Source organism: Galleria mellonella, unplaced genomic scaffold (assembly GCF_026898425.1).
Source record: "Galleria mellonella isolate WM207_F2 unplaced genomic scaffold, CSIRO_AGI_GalMel_v1 utg143, whole genome shotgun sequence".
Classification (NCBI taxonomy): domain Eukaryota; kingdom Metazoa; phylum Arthropoda; class Insecta; order Lepidoptera; family Pyralidae; genus Galleria; species Galleria mellonella.
Genome location: NW_026441997.1, coordinates 908612 through 929311, shown reverse-complemented (window position 1 = coordinate 929311; position 20700 = coordinate 908612). Strand labels below are relative to the sequence as shown.

At 31.9% G+C, this 20700-nt stretch overlaps 3 protein-coding genes across 7 annotated transcripts in view; 1 reads left to right on the top strand and 2 right to left on the bottom strand.

Annotated features, from left to right (window-relative positions):
• Positions 1–6717, bottom strand: part of LOC113516621 (junctophilin-1) — a 42038-nt gene extending 35321 nt beyond the window's left edge. For 2 of the 4 annotated variants that reach the window (XM_026901058.3, XM_026901056.3), the window contains exon 1: positions 6326–6696. In XM_026901058.3, the coding sequence (XP_026756859.3) occupies positions 6326–6555 (230 nt within the window). In that variant the 5' untranslated portion in view covers positions 6556–6696. Of the gene's footprint in view, positions 1–6325 lie in introns of all 4 variants that reach the window. The other 2 variants (XR_004223883.2, XM_031907762.2) reach the window with 2 other exon arrangements.
• A 2945-nt stretch (positions 6718–9662) lies between these two features.
• On the top strand, positions 9663–18053 carry LOC113516949 (major facilitator superfamily domain-containing protein 1-like). 2 transcript variants are annotated; one of them, XM_026901458.3, is made up of 11 exons: positions 9663–9892; positions 10122–10245; positions 11052–11202; positions 12406–12531; positions 13910–14115; positions 14189–14402; positions 14493–14706; positions 15124–15221; positions 15752–15864; positions 15943–16036; positions 16121–18053. In XM_026901458.3, the coding sequence occupies exons 2-11, from the start codon at positions 10125–10127 to the stop codon at positions 16326–16328; spliced, it is 1545 nt and encodes a 514-aa protein (XP_026757259.2). In that variant the 5' UTR covers positions 9663–9892; positions 10122–10124; the 3' UTR covers positions 16329–18053. The 2 variants fall into 2 exon arrangements, with proteins under 2 accessions (XP_026757259.2, XP_026757258.2); XM_026901457.3 differs by having other exon boundaries at positions 9664–9892; positions 10080–10245.
• Positions 18054–18107: 54 nt separating this feature from the next.
• Positions 18108–19831, bottom strand: LOC113516938 (probable palmitoyltransferase ZDHHC24). The gene is made up of 2 exons (XM_026901444.3): positions 19347–19831; positions 18108–19261 (listed from the first exon to the last, which is right to left on the bottom strand). Exon 2 carries the CDS (start codon positions 19165–19167, stop codon positions 18325–18327), a length of 843 nt encoding a protein of 280 aa, XP_026757245.1. The 5' UTR covers positions 19168–19261; positions 19347–19831; the 3' UTR covers positions 18108–18324.
• Positions 19832–20700: the final 869 nt, after the last annotated feature.

The window sequence follows — 20700 nt, the reverse complement described above, 5'->3', positions numbered from 1 at the left end:
GGACGAACTCGTGCCACACGAGCTTTGAGGCGTCTTCGACGTAGAATTTTCCATCAACTTTCCCCCGAACATCGAACTCTTTCTCGGCCCTCTCTGAATCTTTTTAGCCACTTGTGGACGGTTGGTTCCTTCACAGCATCATCCCCATAAACTGTTCTGAGATCGGCAAAAATTTCACGGCCATTCTTGCCGAGTTTCGAGAGAAACTTGATTACGACGCGCTGCTCTTCAACGGAAGCGGGCTTGCCGACGGGGTTTCGTTAAGAGGTAACTTCACAGATGGCACAAGCCAGTTCGCACCGCACGGCGGTCAGACCAGAACTGAAGCATTGTTAGGGATATAAGGAAGGGGTCCTGCGCTTACCTGGCCTCCCCACTCCTCTTTCTCGCATTCCAGAACACTTTTATACGAACTTTCCGGACAGACCTCGTATAACAAAAATATCTTATAAGGATGTTGTAAATCAATAGCTACATCCTGTACAAATAATAAATGCACTTTAAAGTTTTTTATATTTTTCAAAGCTTTATGTTAATGTTGGAACACATTTTGATTATTTTTTAAAAGTTACAAGTAATAAATTAGGTTGTAAATTATATAAATGATCTTCAACATTTTTATAAGTAAGAATATATTAATTAGATAACTTTGGAGTAACAACAAAACTAGAGTAAATCACGAGAATGAGAATACAGCTTGAACTCTTCATTATAAGTAAGTTATATTGAAATTGAATGTTTGTGGTCATTACTATATATCAATTCAACAATAAATTGAACTTCTGGGTTAAGGAATATGAAATTTTACATAAAAATGGGAAGTAAGTGTAAAAAAAGGTAAAATTAAATGATTGTAGTAGTAAGTAGAAATATACATACAATTAGAAAGTTTTCAATAAAAATGGATCAAGAACCAAAGAAAAGAGTGGGAAATAGAAGATATTTTTTAAAGTATTATATAAGACCAGTGGCCCGTCCCGGCTTCGCACAGGTGGACATTTTTATATTTTAAAAAGTGGTCATTAAGGCTGCACAGGCGACGGAAGCTTAAAAATGGAGTAACTTCTCCCGTTTCCCCAACATTTCCCTTCACTGCTCTGCTCCTATTGATCGTAGCGTGGTGAAAAGTGTACTATAACCTGCCCAGGAGTATGAAGAATAATTGTACCAAGTTTCGTTAAAATCCGTCGAGTAGTTTTTGTTTCTGTAACGAATATACAGAGAGACAGACAACAATTTTACTGATTGCATTTTTGATATCAGTATCGATAACTAATCACCCCCTGATAGTTATTTTGAAAATATATTTCATGTACAGAATTGACCTCTCTACAGATTTATTATAAGTATAGATAAGAAATAAAATCTTTCATACATAATATCTGTATTGAAATGGAGTAGAAACTACATTAATTAACGATGTATATAAATCTTATATAAAATGATGTGAAATGTGCTTAGATATAATTATGTGTACAAATTACTACTATAGTACTATATTATCTGTGGCACAAACAAATTTCAGAATTATCAAGTTCATTATAATAAAGCAGGTCAAGGATATGTTGTTATATTAAGTTTAGTGGTTTCTATCTACTGTCGTAGGTTAATTTACTTTATTGTGCCATTCTCGTTTAATTAAATAGATGATTGTTATGATAAATGGGAGTAGTTTACATAGCTAAATGTCCTAAGCGGGGAAGAGGGGAAAGGGATTGTTAGTAATAGAGACTGATAATCCCATTGCTATCAATATACCCAGCCAGGTTGACCTCCTCGCGGGTCTCCCTGGAAATTATCATGATTAATTCCTTATAAATTCGTCATGATGGGCTAACTGGCCTGTTTTCATTCTCATCGATTACTTTTCACTAGTGCTCTGCCAGCGTTTCTCGTTAGTGCAGGCGGGGTTACCTTCCATTTTCACCCATCAAATAAAAAATTTTCTAAACGTAAACAAGTAAATTTTTAACTAAATACCTTAACAATTTAAGAATTAGTTCCACATAAAGCAAAAAGAAATAAAAGTAATTTCAATAAAAAATATGTATACAACCAACACAAGAGTATAATCTACTTATTGTTAAAAGATTATTAAAATCAGTTAAGATTTAAAATAAAAAAAAAGATTTCACACATAAGAAATTACATGCTTAATTGGCAACTCAATAGACTTAAAAGTCTACTGTTGCTCTTTTTAGCCCAGACTTTTTGGGCTGCTCACAACAAGTAGTAATCGGCATTGCAGTGAATCATATTTTAGAGAGCCCTATAACTCGGTTCATTTGCCGCTAACACCATCTGTCTGGGAGAAAAAGATTCATAGAAACGGGAACTAGCGGGAGAATTATACTCTGTCTGATTGACCTTCACGTGGTCCCCCTGCTAACTATCATGGTTAACTCCTGTTAATTTGTCACGAAGAGCCAACTTGCCGTCCTCATCTTTTTTCTATCCCTCACACAATGAGTGTGAATCACCAGTGCATTAATTAAAAAAATACAACTATCGATATTGTAGTGTTTTATTGGATCATTGCTTGCGCTTTTAGTTTGTAGTCGTGCATATAAATCGTTAGGTTTTGTGTTAAGACAGTCGGCGCAACTACAAGATAAAGGTGCAATATTATTATTATATTACTCATTTGTACGAAGCATTTTAGAATTCAATTCAATCATTTGGAACCCTCATGAAACAAAATACAAGATAATTATAGAAAGAGTTCAGAGGAAATTTGCACGTGTTCTATATAGTAAACTTTACGGCTACTATCCTTATTTGTATCCATCGCTGTTCGTATCCGGTATGGTAGGTCTAGAAACGCTCGAGGTAAGGCGAAAGTGTAATTTGATGATGCACTATTATCGGTTGCTCAACGGCGGAATAGACAATCCTGCAACTCTCAGCCGTTGTTCTTTGTACGCATCCCAACGCTGCATGCGATTGCGTGCTTGTCGATTACTATCGGCACCGCCGGTTCGCACCTGTACTGCTCAGTTTGCTCCCACTTATCAGGCTATTTCTCTGCTCAATTCTCTGATTGCTCAGCAGCCGGATGTATGATATATTTAATGACAAAATAGATAAATTTTTAAAATGTTGTTCAAAATTTTAAAGTTCGTAAAATAAACCTATGGCTCACTACACGTTTTGGGATATTGTAAGTGTGGTGAGTAATTTATAAATAAATAAATAAATATCTTTGTCTAATTTTTATACCTAGATATATGACTTTATTTTACATAAATAAAAATCAATTGTAAATGTATGTAAACACATCAATTCAGTACGGCTGTACCTAATTAGTTAATTGTGTTTTTTATTTAGTTTATAGTTGTCAGGATAGGATGAAGTACTTAAATGTTTAAAAAACTATACGAAAAACTGAAAAAACTGGGTTAAAAAATGTCAATATAAAAAGTGCCATTGTTATTATTAATTAATTTATTTATAGGAGTGACCAACAAGACATCCAGGATGATTAATTACTATTTTTATCTTATGTAAACAGTTCAGGTATAGTGTGTTGGCTTAATTACTGGTTACCACTACCCTTTGTATTATTTTTTTATTAAAATGTTCCAAAACAGCAGATTGAAATTTATTGAATTTTGCGAATATGTTAATATCTAAACTTTTTGTTTAACATTATAATTATTTTGAATCCTTTTAATTGTAGCAAAAATTTATTTTATTTCATTTTATGATTGTATTGTAAAGAGAACATTGGTTGTCTTTTTCTTTATTAGTGTAATGTGTATGCCCATGTAAGGCCGGGGCGGGCAGTTAGTTTATAATATAATTTATTAATTTCCAGAAAACCTAGTGTATTTTCATACTAAATTGTTCTAAGAAAAAAGATGACTTAATAAAAACCCAACAGTGTTCATTATATTTAGTATTTATTATGCAAAAATAAAAAAAAAAAAATAAAAAACTATTTCGAGGACTTCAGGATCAGTAATTTAAATTAAAAAACTTTTGAAAACAGCTTAAACAACTGTTTTTACTGATATGATACACCGTAACAAGAATAGAGGTTCATTGCCAGTTCGTTAACTAATGCAAAAGGTCAATAAACAGTATGAAGAGTACCTAATATCCTTAAAACATCTCAACTGAAAATTGCCTTAATAACCCATGTGAATTTAACGTTACAAAAATATATTTATAATTATATAAATATATATATCTGAATAGCATAGTCATCATCATCATCTTCCTACCCTTATCCCAATCATTTGGGGTCGGCGTAATATGATTGTATCCATATTACAAAAAGATTTGGTTTTTAGTTTTACGACTGGCCACCTGCCTGACGTTAACCCTCTTTGGGAATTATTATACTTAGCATAGTAAATAATCTAAATAATACAAATGAATTAGAAATAACTAAAGAACTGATGCTGATAGGCAATAAACATGGTAGGTTATGGAATAAGTTTGTATCAAACGAGCATTATATTGGTACAGAAAAGAAGCATATATGGAGAGGGAGAATAATACAGAAGTCCCAGTAGCAGAAGCAATCAATATAACAGGTAAGAAGCAGACCAGATGAATATTATAAGCATGATTCCAGATAGTTTATCAACACCATATAGTATCATGCATATACTCAGTGTTCGGCGTATGGTAAAACACGTAATTACTAGATGTAATACATTTAATATTTTCGCGGTATTAAAATAATTTGTGTTTCTTACTATGGAAACAATTTTGTTACTTCATAACCCATCATTACGATTCAGTTATTTATTATCTACTCCTTACTCGTATCTATGTTATATGCGCAAAATTAGCCTTTTGACAGCAAATTCCTAAAATTTTTTTATATATAGACGCTATAAAAAGAAATGTGCTTTGTTGATCTCTTCTATAAGTTTACAATGTTATACGTCACTATTTTGAATCAGTTACTAATTCATGCTGCAACAGTGACTTAAAATCCAAATATGTAAATATATATTTAAAAACTTTTGCAGTTAGTTCATCTTGTACTCAATATTTATTTTGGAATTATTAATTTATTTTATCTCATTTATTTATCTTTTGTAATTTATTGTATAAATTTATTTTCAATTACCGCCGTCGCCGACCGGCCTTGATCTGCATTGACATTGAGATGGACATCTGCGTCTAACTATCGTAAATTCATTATACTAAAAGAGCATAAAGCTTTCTAAGCTAAAATGTAGAACAAATAATGGACTTAATTTTTAATACTCGTAATTCTTCATCATAAAATAGAAATCTGAATATAGGTACAAGAACTAGAAACTGAAATTCGTGACGTAAAAAAGCAATATGATTTTTTTGCTATTCCATTCCAAGAATAAAAAAACGTTATGGTTTTTAATTTAATATACTGAACTATAGTCAGTTAAACAAATCTACATTCGGCTACTCAACCGAATTATTAAGGTGTGAAGTATTATAGTTACTAATAGAAAAGCAACGTTCAATGGTATTTTATGCTATGGAACATATTTCAGTAAGGCATAATGTTCGTTTTTTTTTAATAAATATTAAAAAAAAAAAAACATTGTGCCTTACTGAAATATAGCCTACAAATGTAGGCCGTTTTCGTTTTTATGAATAAGGGTGTAAGTTGTTAAACCTGCGATGATGATAGACTGATTTATGAACTCTGAAAGTGTTACGGAATAATCTATGAATATTTGCAAATAATATCTAATAACTGTTGAATGTTGATAGTAACTAATATATTCATAGAATTTCTTAGAAGTAATAAACTGAGTATTTGCCTGGCATCTGCACGGTTTAAAATGATTCACTGAATTAAAATTGTGCGGTCGGTCACTCTTTGGTTCTTTGTAATTAAAGAACGCCGTAACTATCTTGGGAAACCATTGTTAATACTTTGCTCTCTAATTTTCGTCACGTTACCTAATTTAACTACCTACGGCAGCTCGTTCAAATGATCAGCAGAATGATTCTATATGTCGTCTCGCCTCGGAACAAGGGCATTTAACAGCTGCATCATATTGTTCTCAATTACAATTTAATACAATCATGGCGTGCTTTAGATGGCGTTATTGAATCTTAATGAATCTGCGTGTAGCAATGACAAGTCAATTGACATAGAGAGTATCATACTGTTATCACGTGTCGTTATCAGTGCCTACAGATCGATAGGAATATTTTCGTCACGATTGGGCCATGAGGCACTTTCACCGTCTTTACACACGTTTTCTAGCGAAACACCGAACTCAATTATTAATAGCAGCCTATTTTTGGAGCGGCTTCGGACGCGGATTTGCGCTCGGGCATGTGTGAGGCCCGGGCGAAGTCACTTTCTCACCTGGGCCAGGTGTAGACACCGGAAACTTCAAAGCCGAAGTGCCAGGAGCCGGCGTAGGCGCCCTGTCCTTTTGGTCCAGTACAAACACCATGGCCGTGGGCTTTGCCATCCTCCCATCCACCACAATATGTACCACCATCGTCAAAGTCGAAACGGCCGCCGTTGAGGCCACGCTGCGGGGGGTTTCCGCTAGCGGCGTGCGCGGTGTCGGCTAGCTCGCTCGGCTGCATCACGCGACACCGAGATGCCGCGGGGAGGGCCCTCCGCGCACACCCTCCTCCGAGCTCGCGGTATAAATAAACATCAGCTGGGCATGTCGCGCCGTGGCGCGCCGCCGAGTGAACACCACTCCGGTCCTGCGCGAGGAGCACTGCGCGCTCTACCGACGTTCGAGTCCGCCCGCCCTCCGCACCCCGCCCGCCCTGCGCACTGCGTACTCCACAAACTACGGAGACAGAACCGCCGCCGCGTTGCCGCCGTCCCAATCGCCCATAAGGCCTTCCTATTGACACTCATGCAAACAATGGCTGTTTATATAACAAAAAATCTTAGAGGGATGGCAATCAGTATAATATGCTTTACACAAATATCAAATTAGCGCATAATCAAGTTCCTATATATTTAACCGTATTAAAATTATAAATTTATCCGTAACTAATGACCATGCCACTCATAATTACAGCATTATTATTATAATGTAATATACCGTACGTACGTTTATTGTTATTAATGCGGAATATCAGTCCCTTTGCTAGCAATATATCCCATTAGGTCGATCTCCACGTGGCCCTCCCTGGAAACCATCGTACTGAATTCCATGTGTATTTATCCCGATGGGTTAACTAACTTGCCTTTTCATCCTCACCAATCATCCGTTACTGGTGCCCCGCCAGTGTATACCGTTAGCGCAGACGGGGTAACCATTCCATTATCATCCATTAAAAAAAAAGTAGATATCTTGGAAACCAAGGGAGAGCTTTGGTACATGTGAATATAATATTTACTAAACATTTGAAAAAAATAAAAAATTCTAAAATATTATATTATATTTGGTGTCAGAAACGTAGTTTATGTAGAAAGAATAATATATTAATGTGTTTGGATTTTCTATTTTTAAGGTAATGTTAAAAAATGTAAATTGGGTTACAAAAATAGGTACATGATAACACATGTGCGTGTGTGCGTGTATGTGCGTGTGTGTGTGCGTGTGCGTGCGTGCGAGCGTGCGTGCGTGTTTGCGTACGTGCGTGCGTGCGTGCGTGCGTGCGTGCGTGCGTGTGTGTATGTGTGTGATTTCACTATTAATTATTAGGTACACAAAAGATATGAGTAATTTGGGAACCTCCTCTATGCCGCCTACATTTTCACCTTTTAAATAAGGTAGCGCTCAAGCCACCCTATCATATCATTTGTCACTAAGATATTCTATAATAATATATCCTTTCTATTTCTATATTTAAATTATAGCCATTGTGAATACAAGATTAGAGAGGGAAGGGATTGCTAGTAATGATATTTAACAGCCCCATTACAAATAATACACCCTATCAGGTCGACCTCCACGCAGTTCTCTCTGGAAACAATAGTGGTTAATTCTTGTTCAATTGGTTACTATGGGCCAACTGACCTGCCTTCATCCTCATCTGTCACCCTTCACTGGTGCCCCATCAGCATATACCGGTAGCGCAGGCGGAGTTACCATTCCATCTTCAACCATTAAAAAAAGTACAAGATTAGTTATATAGTGCCCATTTATCGAAAATATATTATTCATCAAACTGGTAATCATGTATATGTTACTGTAAAAGCCCGAATTACTGCCATTCTTAAGACTTTTTTACTCTTAATGGTGAAAATTCGAAGTGTTCTTAGATTTTAACCCGGAGACGGATTACCAAACAATAACTGCGCTTGCCGAACCACTAGCCAAGCATGGCGATTACTGGCAAAACCATTCTTTCGGGGGGAGGCCTAGGTACAGCAATGGACAGTTAATGGCTAATATGATAATGATGATAGTTATTAATACAGATTTAAATATGATTAGTAAAATAAGTTGTTATCATGATATTAAACATTATCACCAGTATTTCATTTTCTTTGTTACTATTCACTATTATAAATATTTTTATATAGAAGAAGGCTTTAAATTCTAGGGGATACATAGTGCTTTTTGTTCAAATAAAATATAGTTATATTTTTTAAAAGATGGATAACTTTATTATTTTGTTAGTTGTCTAAATGATTATTTCTAAAAAAATTACAAAGTTAATGTGATACAACGATTGCCGACTTCAAATTTTAAATAATTCTGTATTTCTATCAAAATTAAGACTAGCTAGTTATTACAGTTAGCTCTATCAGCCTCTACTCTTCTTTGACATTGAAGGCAACTAATACATAGATCTTTTTCGTAGTGTATTTGTTGTTGGTCGCAGAAAAGACAATTTGGCTGACGCGCATTTGTTAGGGGGTGAGGTCAGATTGCAGCGGGCAGAGGGGATTGACCATACTATTATTTGAGTAGTATTACTTATACTGTGGTATAATTAAAGTTAATAAATATTAATATATTACGAAGATAAGTAGTACTTAAAATTAAGTATTGTTTAATTAATTAATTATATGTATAGTATGCGGTTTCTTATTAAAAGGACACTTTTTAAAATAAAAATAATTTCAGTCACATTATAGTTATATGTATTTGTAATAATATTGTAAATACAAATAGGATTGTTTCTCTTATATGTACATGGTATAGTACGTATTTATATGCTCTTTAGAAATGAATACGTGCTTTATTTTTTTAGATGCTGTTTAAGTCGGCACAACAGTTGTAACTATTATTTAATGCGCAAAGAGACCTTGCATTAAGCACCTGTCAAAAAAATTGAATTTAAAATTGAAATTGAACAAAACAAAGTAACTAAACATACTTATTTATTTTGATGACAATTTTCCTAAAATATAAAAATTTTATATTATCAAATAGCTAGACCTTTATAATAACATTCGATATTGATATTAAGGATGAAGGCATATATAAATAGTGGTATAACATTATGGATATTTACTTATTTTGCTTTATTTTATAATATTCATTGATACTTTAAAACGATTACATACATTTTATTTTCTAGGTTTCGTGGAAATAAGGCTGTTAACAATTCTTATAATAGTGATTACCTGATCTGTGCACTGTTTAGACACATAAAGTAGATTAAGGAAGAACCTAAGATAGTGGAATTAACATTTATTCGTTTGGATACCAAATTGATTGCGTCAAAAGTTACTCTGTTGTGTTTTATATGATCTGTGGATAAATTAAAAATCAAAACATTACCTACCTATTATTATTTATCTCACAAAGAACTTATTTCTTCAGAAGTGTAGACAGTTTAAAATAGTTTAACATTATTTATTTGCTAATATAATAATGTTATTTACTAATTATTTTTTGTTTTTATCGACTATCTAGCAAATGAACCTCAATAATGTGATATTGTTTGTTGGTTTTGAGTGTGAATTTTTGACTATATAAGAAGATAAAATAAGAAAGTGATACAAGTAAGTGTTAAAATTATCATTTTATATTATAATTAAAGTCTAAAATTACCGAAGTGAGATTTAAATAAAGTACTCACTGACAGAAGATTTAGGTGGAGAATATTATTATCAAACGCCCTTTTATTTGTAAGTTTATTGATACATTGTAACTAATTTAACATACTTATGCGTTTGTTAATATCCACAGATACCTGTGACTTCCATAAAATTTTGACTATTGTTTTTCAAGAATATGGAGGATCCTGGTTTAAGTACTAGTGTGTCCACTCACATAGCACCAACATCATGGTGCCACCCTGCACACAAAGTACATCGGTTTATTGCATTGTTATTGATGTGTTTTCTTTGTTTTGGTGAGTACCATCCTTACATTTATGTACATGTAATTCGGTACATTTTATTTATTTATTTATTTATTGGAAAACCAACAGCTTACAATTTATAGCTTAAAACAATAACAACTTATTTATTTAAATTTCTGCCATACTTAACTTTATTTATGATTTCATCTGTTCATGTCCATTTTTACAGTTTTCTGAATTTTTATACTAATACCATTAACATCCCATTATTTAATCAACATTTCAAATATTTCTTGTCAAAACAATATATATTTCTCCTCTCTTCACTGGACATCTGGAAGAGATTACTTTAGTGATAAAACCACCTTTTATATTTCATAAGTATATATACCACCTTTTATATTTTATATATTTTTTTTATTTCATAATGTATATTTATCTTTCTATTATTTTTTAAGTGGTGCAACAAAGAGTAAATAAATATATAATTAAATATATATTGATGCTTGGGCACCTTGTCCTATTTGTGTTTCTTGTATGTTTGTGTGGCTGTATTTCAACTTGAAGGGTGGGATATGGCAGTGAATTTACAGAATACAGAGGAATAAGACCTGAGTCCTCAGGAATAGCAATACATGGGGAGGGGGGGGTATCATGGGCGAAACAGAATACTCTGTTATGTCCATGGTACTACTTATGTCTATAGGTGACGGGTAATAGATAATCGGTCAGACGATTCCATCAAGTGGGCTGTCAGCTTGTTTGCAATTCTAAGTTGCATAATTTTTTTTTTCTATTTTAGCAAAATAATGCAATTGTTCACCAGTATTCATTATTTAAAAAACATTTGGTTTCAGGTTCCTATTTCTGTTATGACACACCCGGAGCTCTGGTAGATAATTTCAAGGATGACTCACATTTAAACACATCTCAGTTTGCATTGTTGTACTCTATTTACTCATGGCCTAATGTAATATTATGTTTCATTGGTGGTTATCTAATTGATAGGTTTGTATATCCTCAGAAATCGTTTGTTATATTAATTAAATAAGTTCATGATAATTCTAATGTATTTAACATATGGACCAATGCAATGCAGCACCATTTATAAAGTCTTGACAGTTTATCTATAAAATAGAGCAAACTTATAAACTGTTCTTGATATCTTAAAAACTTAGATAAACTTTAATAGAGTATTGTGGATACTAGTTACTACTATTATTTAAGGAAATATTTATAGCCTCAGGATAGATATTTTACAGATTGTACCTCTGATATCAACTGTCCTGAAATATTGTATTGATGTAAGACACACATTTGGTTAGACTATTAACATAATATGTCATAACATGTTTTAACTAAATGGTATCTGCACATGGGTGATATTTTAGGCAAAATTGATATGATGGGTCTTAATAAAGGTGTTAAATAGAAAACAATAATTTTAAAAATTTTATCTGTCTGTATGTTTGTTCTGGCAAATAGTTGCATCACATTGGATGCGGTTTTCATAGTTGTTGCTGAAGGTTAAACTCTGTTGTTTGTTTTATTGTGATACACCATATAGAAGTGGTCTATTCATTATTTATCTTACTTCCAAAAATCAGAAAAATTGTGATGCAAAAACTAATACTTTATAAATTATTTGAGAAAATAGAAATCCGTTTCCACAAGAGATCCCTCCATCTGTACAAGGATGATTAGGTCTCTTCGTTAGATTTTTCAAATCATAAAAGTGTGACGAAGGCTTTCACCACTTAAAAAATTGAATATAGTGCGTCACGAAAATAAATTATCACTTCTAATAATAAAAAAAATATTACTCTCTTTATGTAACACGAGATTACTATAAGTCAACTAGCGCAGCGTAAACGCCATGGGTTTGGTACATGCCAGTATCAGATTTACCAGCAGACTGTGTAAGCTAGAGCGGCAAATATGAGGCTAAAAGTTACAGTTTTATTGGAAAAATAAATTGTAATAAATATGATTGTGAACTAGGGTATCTTAATGTAAACGTCGGTAGGGTCGGCAAAATTTGTATAGCCTACTGGCGGCAAATGTTTAAATTCGTCACTGGAACATGCATTGTATTGTACGTAACTATGTAATAATATAAAATATTAACTTTAATATCAATGATTGGGTAATCAGGGGGAAAAATCGACATTAAAAATTATGTTTTAGAGGTTAATATGCTTTTCTTTTCAGATATTTCGGTGTTCGATTAGGCACTATAATATATATGACAATAGTTCTAATTGGAGCTGTAATATTTGCCTTTGGAGTATATGTCAATGCATTTTGGGTAATGATTCTGGGCAGATTTATTTTTGGGTAAGATTTTTATTTTATCAAATTCATTGTTGTATATTAAACTAGGTACATACTATGTATGAAGCTAGTTTTAAAATATGTTATATTTTATATAGAATGTTGCCAAAATAATATTAAATACCTATTAAGTACCTGGCTAAATATTATATACCCAAATAATTGTTTGTTATGTAAATATCATCATTTATAATGAAGACAATTTACGATAAACAGAACAATACAAGCAGACATTCATGATAAAAAAATTATTAAGCAAGGGTTGAACTCACGATTACCGAAACATTCTGATCTGAAAAATTTATGTATTATGTATACATAAATTTTATAGTCCAGAATTATTTATAGAATTTTAGTGAAATTGCAAATTGTTTTTGAATCATTTACAAATAACTGTTACTTGATTCGTACGGCGGAAGGCATGAAGTCGTCGTTCGGTTAGCTAATTCGGGGAATTTTGTGTATAATGAATGTGTGTATATGGTCCAGAAACATTCATCACCAGAAGGCGACACCCTCACACATGTGTATGGCCTGTGCTCGCTTGGGTCAGTTTCGTATTTTATTAGTGTAGTGTATATATCATACATACTGTACTTGTACTTCAACACTCTGAAATGGCAATGGTTAATTGGCACCACTGGTTATATTTTGTTAATTATTTATTTACTAAAACATGGCCTACTGTGTTTCATTCTTTATTAAAACCAATATTGGCTTAGCAACACAACACAATGGTTTATTGTGACACAATCCAGCCTACTTACTATTATGACCATTTATAGGGACTATCTTGAAATTATTTTTAATAATTTACCTACTCATAATACTTTGATAATTTTCTGAAATGGGAATTTACAAAATTAAAAAGAAGCTCATTTGAAATTCTGTGAAGTTAAATTGCAGGCAATATATAGTGCTTAGAAATAATAGTACCTATCGTTTGCATAAGTATGCTTGGTCGGTACTTTGTAATCGTTATCTAATAATTACGTTCCATTTATAGATGTAAATATAATACATTGAATTGGGTCAATGAAGAAGTATCTATCTACAAGAGAACATTATCTATTGTTTAATGATATATATTTAATATTTTTATTATCATCTACTTTCCATTCATTAGATTTTAGGAATTTGAATAGTCGATGTGATATTGTATTTTGTTCCCAAAATCACTATAATCAATATAATTATATACCTAATAAATAACCAACTATCGATTTGGTGTCTATCGAACGATTTACTACCATTCCTTAAATATACAACTTTTTGTAATATATTTCAATATATGAGACTTATGAGTGAAGTTGTTCAAACTATTACTATTATTAAACAGTAAAAATAAAAAAATAGACTGGTATACATTTTTTTTTTTCAGAATTGGAGGAGAATCACTACAAGTAGCCGTGAACAACTATGTTGTTCTTTGGTTTAAAGGAAAGGAACTGAACATGGTTTTTGGACTACAATTGTCCTTTTCTAGATTTGGAAGCACAGTCAATTTTTGGGTTATGGAACCTATTTATAGATGGGTTGCTAATTACTATGGGGGTTACGAAAGGCTAGGCATTGCATTATTTATTGGTAGGTTTCAAAAATTCGTTTCTCAGTTTTGAGATTTATTACTTTCTGCGGTAACACTTTTTTATTTTTTTAGCCGCTCTTACTTGTCTTATATCTTTGGTTTGCGGTTTAATTCTGGGATGGATGGACTATAGAGCTGAAAAGATTCTTGGGAGACAAGATGAACAAGCCAATGAAGAACCATTTCATCTTAAGGATATTTTAAATTTCAAATCTGTGTTTTGGCTTGTTTCTGTGATCTGTGTTGCATATTACTTGGCTATATTTCCATTTATTGCTTTGGGAAAGTAAGTAGTATTTTTATTAATATACATACATATTTTATATATGATTTAAGTTTTTTTAATATAACTATAATAAAATTAAATTTGTTTTAGATTATTTTTTGAACGAAAATTTGACTTCTTGCCTCAAGATGCTAACACTGCAAATTCAATGGTTTATTTGTTATCAGCAGCGTTAAGTCCTTTCTTTGGTATTTTAATTGACAAGACTGGAAGAAATGTTATGTGGGTTATTATAAGTATTCTGACTACTATTGGTGCACACTTTATGCTCGCTTTCACATTTTGTAACCCATATATAGGAGTGGTAAGATATTCTTTAAATAATTTATTTCCATTTAAGTATGTAATAAATAGAAGGATAGTATAGGTTTTTGATATTCAGTAATTTCAGCTTAATTTGTAAGGGGCTCGATGTCAAAAATAAAGATACGGCAGTGGAATTAAAAGATGAATACTTTTCAATAGATGAACATATGATTTAAATTTCAATATATATACAAAGTATACTGTCGCCCATAATACCTTACATGTGTTGTTTTATGGATTTAGGTTTAGATCCATCATTAAAACGCAACTGAATGAACTCGCACCATTTCTCTAAAGAAATGATGCCTCAGAGTCGACCCCAATAGCCTTTTTTTAATATGCATTTAGGTTATATGTGTATGTACATAGGTAATACTATTACACACATTATTATCACAGGTTGTTTAATTTTCAGATCTCATTAGGAATATCATATTCATTATTAGCAAGTGGTTTGTGGCCACTGGTGGCCTTAATCGTAGCACAAAATCAATTGGGAACAGCTTATGGAATGTAAGTTATTATTTTATACATCCATTTAATTGTCAGAACCAAGAAAATCACGTACATATGTAACTATATATTTTAGAAAAGTATTTACTAAGAAACTTATATTCTAAAAATTTTTTTTTTCGCCAAATAGCGATAGATCGCAACGTAAAATCTGTGGCTCGCCACAATTAACAAATTAATCCTGTAGTTCATCAAGAAAAATGTGAAAAATAGATAGACTGACTATATTAGTATAATAATATGATAAAATTAACAGCACCTCAGCCGTTATTCATTGCTGAACATAAGACTCCTCCCCTAGGGAGGTTTTACCAGGAGCTACAACGCTTGGCAGGCGGACTAGCAACCACAGTTAGGCTTTGGAGATATTTTAAAAATTATGCTGCTATCCATTTCTTGTCTTCCCTCAGTCCCCTCTTACAACACCAATGGGAAAGAAGGGAGGGGCCTATTCTATGCCGGGACCACATGGGAAATATGATAAAATGTAACCAACTAATTACAAAGTACTATTAAATTGTTATTTTCAGTTGCCAAGCTGTTCAAAACTTGGGTCTGGCTACTGTTATAATATTAGCAGGCATTATCGTTGACAAATATGGTTATTTAATGTTGGAAATGTTCTTTTTGGGTTGTCTTTTTGGTAAGATTTTATACATTTTGTAATTTTGAAGTAACATATGTTTGAGATTTACCTTTAATAATGTTTGTATATTTGTAGTTTCTTTGATTGCTGCTGTCCTTATATACATCATTGACTCCACTGGTAGTGGTATATTAAATATGTCGCCAAGCATGAGAGATTCCATTAAAGAGTAAGTTATATATTTAGTTTTAGTGATAATTATCAGCTGTTACTATATATACTAGCTTTGAATAATTTGTTTAATTTATTTTAGGACTAATGATTCTGACGAAATTGCAAATTTATTGGAAAATGAAGTGGAAACGAACAGGGAAGAAACAGATTCAACAAGACAAACAGATGCATTGGAATCTCCTTCTCCTGTCATGCAACGTAATATTGCACAAGCCCATTCTGATAGAATACGCAGTAGATATTTATCACAAATATTGCCAAACACCAACATTCCAGACAGACAATAGGATAATGGGTTGGTTCTGAAATATCATTCTCTATTCCGAAAATGGGGAAATTCAGTTTGATATTATTGCAAAATTGTTATTTCAAAGACCAGTAATAACTAAATTTATAAACGGATTTTATTCTCAACTATTTTATTGATAAGGGGCCATTCAAGTATAAGCAGATTTATTACAATTATTAACCCCCTCCCCACCCATCCCCCTTGTCAGCAAAAGTAAGCAAAGCTCTTACCCCCTCCCTCTTATGCTTACGTAAACATTTTTTAAATAATGAATTATTTTTTTATGTTATAATTATAATTTTAAAAATAAGAAAATGGATTTATGGTAGAGATTAGATTTTACTGATACGGTATTCAACATAGAGTAAGGAACAAAAATATTATAATCTTACAAACATAACAAACTATTTTTAAATGTTTGGTACACATTTTAAATTCAAATTAACAATTTTCAGTCCATGAAACCCGAATCCATGATTCTAAGTTTTAAGTTCTAAGTTTTAAGTACATTGGATTGCTGCTTAGTGTTGTGAGTCTGCTCACTTTCATTCTAATTTGGAATTTCTAAATCGTTCTCATCGAGTCATTCAATATCATGGTGCTCTAAATTTTGAATAATGCACATCAGTTCAATAGCACGATGAGCAGCGACTCTTACAGATCTAACTTTCCTATCAGTGTGCGTGTTTACTTTTTTATGGATACGTCTACTCGCTATAGTATCCAAACGAAACAATACATAGACAGAGAAAATTTAAACAAGTGAATAGCGCGCGATAATTCCCCTACTCGGTTCTAAAGCGAGTGCCTAAACGTATGCATTATTTGCGGGAATCCTCGACAATGCGTTTCGTTTTTAAGCAAAGACAATGTGAGGATTGACATTCGTGTAAAAAAGTAAATAACTACCGATGACGTAATCATCATCTAGACTCCCCTACCTCTCATGTCATCCAAAATAAGCAAAGCAAAGACCCCTCGCCCTCCATAGTGCTTACGTAATACTTGAACGGCCCCTAATACATATTACTTTCACTAAACCAGTGTTTTTCAAAGTGTGGGTTGCGATCCCTAGGAGAGTCCCCAAGCCTCTACAAGGAAGGCAGCGGAAGGTCGCGAAGCAGTGAAAAATCAACAGTTCCGTCAATACATCAATCAATGAATCATATCATCATGATAGAATCATAATGAAGTATCTATAACAGACATCGATTACATGTCTGTTTTAGATACTTTATTATTATTTATTTTATCGAAACCTAACTGTGAATATAAATACAACTGTATGGATTTCATAATTGTACTATAATAAAATTCATACACATTCGAAACCGTGGAGGGTAGGGGGTCGCAAGATATTTTTACATACTAAAGGGGTTGCAAGATATTTTTATGTACTAAGGGGGTTGCAAGATATTTTTACATACTAAGGGGGTCGCAAGATATTTTTACATACTAAGGGGGTCGCAAGATATTTTTACATAATAAGGGAGTCGCATCATGAAAAAGATTGAAAACTGCACTAAATTATCAAAAATTTAACTATAAAAAAAAATTTAGTGATTTATGAAATGATATTTCAAAATTTATCCCAATGTACTTATTTATGAACAATATTTATGTAAATAAATATTATAATTAGTGAAGTATATATAACTTGTAAATTATTAGAATCAAATTATTCAGAATAAAATAAATGAAGTATAACACATTTTAGAGTTGATGATTTTGATTTTTATTTAACTGATATAGTTTAATGTAATAATACTACATTGTATATTTGAAATTTTATATATATTATAAATGTGTAATACAATTTTTATAACTATATAAAAATGCCTTCTTGTAAAATCTTTTACAGTTATTAGCAAAATTGTGTAAATTAATTTAATCTGATTTATAGCAATGTTTGTACTTTTCACATTATTTACAAAGTTCAGACTTACATTAATATTTATATATTTTTTTAAATTTAAACTATGATTTGGTGTATTTTAACTATACTTGTCTTCAACTACCCACTCAATCCCATTACCTGGTAAAGGACTGTGTACAAATGGTGATATCCAAGTTAAATACCACCTGGAACCAAATACCTCTATTAAATTAGCTTTCCAACCTCTATCATATGATGACCCTTTATTGTCATTTTTTGTTTCGGGGACCACTTTGCCTTTTAATAAATTATTAAAGTGATAAAAGAACAAAAAACCTGAGAACACCCCAATAATAACATTAATAACAACTAAAAATACATAAAGGCTTTCTTTACCAAAGTCTATAAAAAAACTAGCTAAGGGGAATATAAATTTTATAATAATTAATCCATGGTTCCATTTAATAAATTGTGCTAAAAATTTCACATTATAATAAAATGCATACACCATAGATATAAATATATACAGTGTAAATAATATAAAATATCTATGGTTATAATAACCTATACAACATGCAAAAAATGTGCAATGGTGATCTCTTTTTAAAATACAAATATCACAAGTGTTACAGTGCCAGGCACGTGGTGGTCGGATACATTCACATACACTACAAACTGTCCAGTTACACTTGTTGAAGCCGTCAAGATATCTTCCTTTGATTGTGGTGTCAGTAAACATTCCATAGATCATATTGCCTAAAATGTTCAGTAATAAAAATGTTGCACTAATTAAGTGGACAAAGTAAGTAAATGTCCATTCTTCCACAACAGCAGGTAAAACTATACAGAGTTCAAAGTAAAAGAAGCCTGGAATCAAAATAAATACTATTGCCAAGTAAATAATATGTTCTAATATTCTTTTCCATTGTTTGTTTTTTATTGAACCTACTTTTATCAACATTATTATTTGATTGTAACATAGGAGCCAGGGTGGAAATAAATGTAATCGGCTTTAGGTATCTAATTAGTTTCATGTAGAGTAATACCACTAGTTCCTGAAATTACAAATTATTTTATCAATATGTGAAGGCGAAAATATTTTAATTCAACTTGCGGCACCTACAATAAATGAGTACTTACTTTAGAAAGATAAATGGTCATCAGAAAGTAAAATCTTATCAATATATTGACAATAATCACAACATTCACTTATGAAATTATTTGTTAATCGTTGCATAAGTTTTAGATATAATGATAGCAAAAACAAGGAATTCAACGAAAAAATATATTTCAGATAAAAATATATTTATGAAAATGTAAAATTGTAAACTGTTTTGCCATTTTTTAATATCAATTGTCAAATATAGTGATGTTCAAATGTACTAATACGATTAAATATTCGAGTGAGCAATTTATCGAATTATTCGAATATTTTCAAATCATATATCTATTAATTTTATTAATTTGACTACTAATTTTATTTGCCATTATTATACGTTTGTACTAATTGCTAAAGTCATTCATTAGTAGTTGTTTATGCACAAGACGATACGAACGTAGCCTAGTCGACTCGATCGCTGGAATGTTCTTTTTATTAGTTGTCAGTAATGTTGCCAATTTAGACCTGCCTTTTCATCGTCACCTATCATATCTCACTGGTACCCGTGGGAAAGGGATTGTTAATGGGTTCTAACAGCGCCATTGCTAGCAATATACACTGTCAGGTAGACATCTACGTGGTTTCTCCTGCAAACTATCGTGCTTAATTCTTGTTAAATTCTTCACGATGAGCTGACCTGCCTTCACCCTCATCTATCATCTTTCACTGGTGCTCTGCCAACGTATATTATAAGTGCAAGCGTTGCATTTTCACTCATTAAAAATAATCTTACTGGTGCCTCGCCGGCGTATACCGTTATTACCATTCCATTATCATCTAATAAAAAAAGATAGGGTATGTTGCTAGCAACGGAGGCCTCATAGTTCTAAGGTAATTATTAATTTCTCTCTTTCCGTGATTAAGGAAAGTAAATAAAACTTTATTATATATATATATATATATATATATATATATATATATATATATATATATATATATATATATATATATATATATATATATATATATATATATATATATATATATATATACTGAAGAAGGCAAAAGCCCATAAAACTAAATAAAAAAGTAATTATTATCAAATGCCAAATATGTTTAATCTATGTGAAAACGTATTTTGAATCTTTTAGTACGAAAGTCCTAAATTTTAAAATGTTTTTATATTCTTTATACCTTAGCCGTTGTTTATTTTTCACAGTGTATATATTTTGAATCGAATGAATATATAAAAGGTAGGTTGTTATTATTGTACAAAATAAGTAAGTTATATCGTATAAACTTTTGTAAAAAATGAGGTAATTTGAATCGCTAAAGAGGTCGATAGAAATTAAAAAGGGGGCGATGAAGTGTTTTTAAAAGATAAAAAGAGTTTGT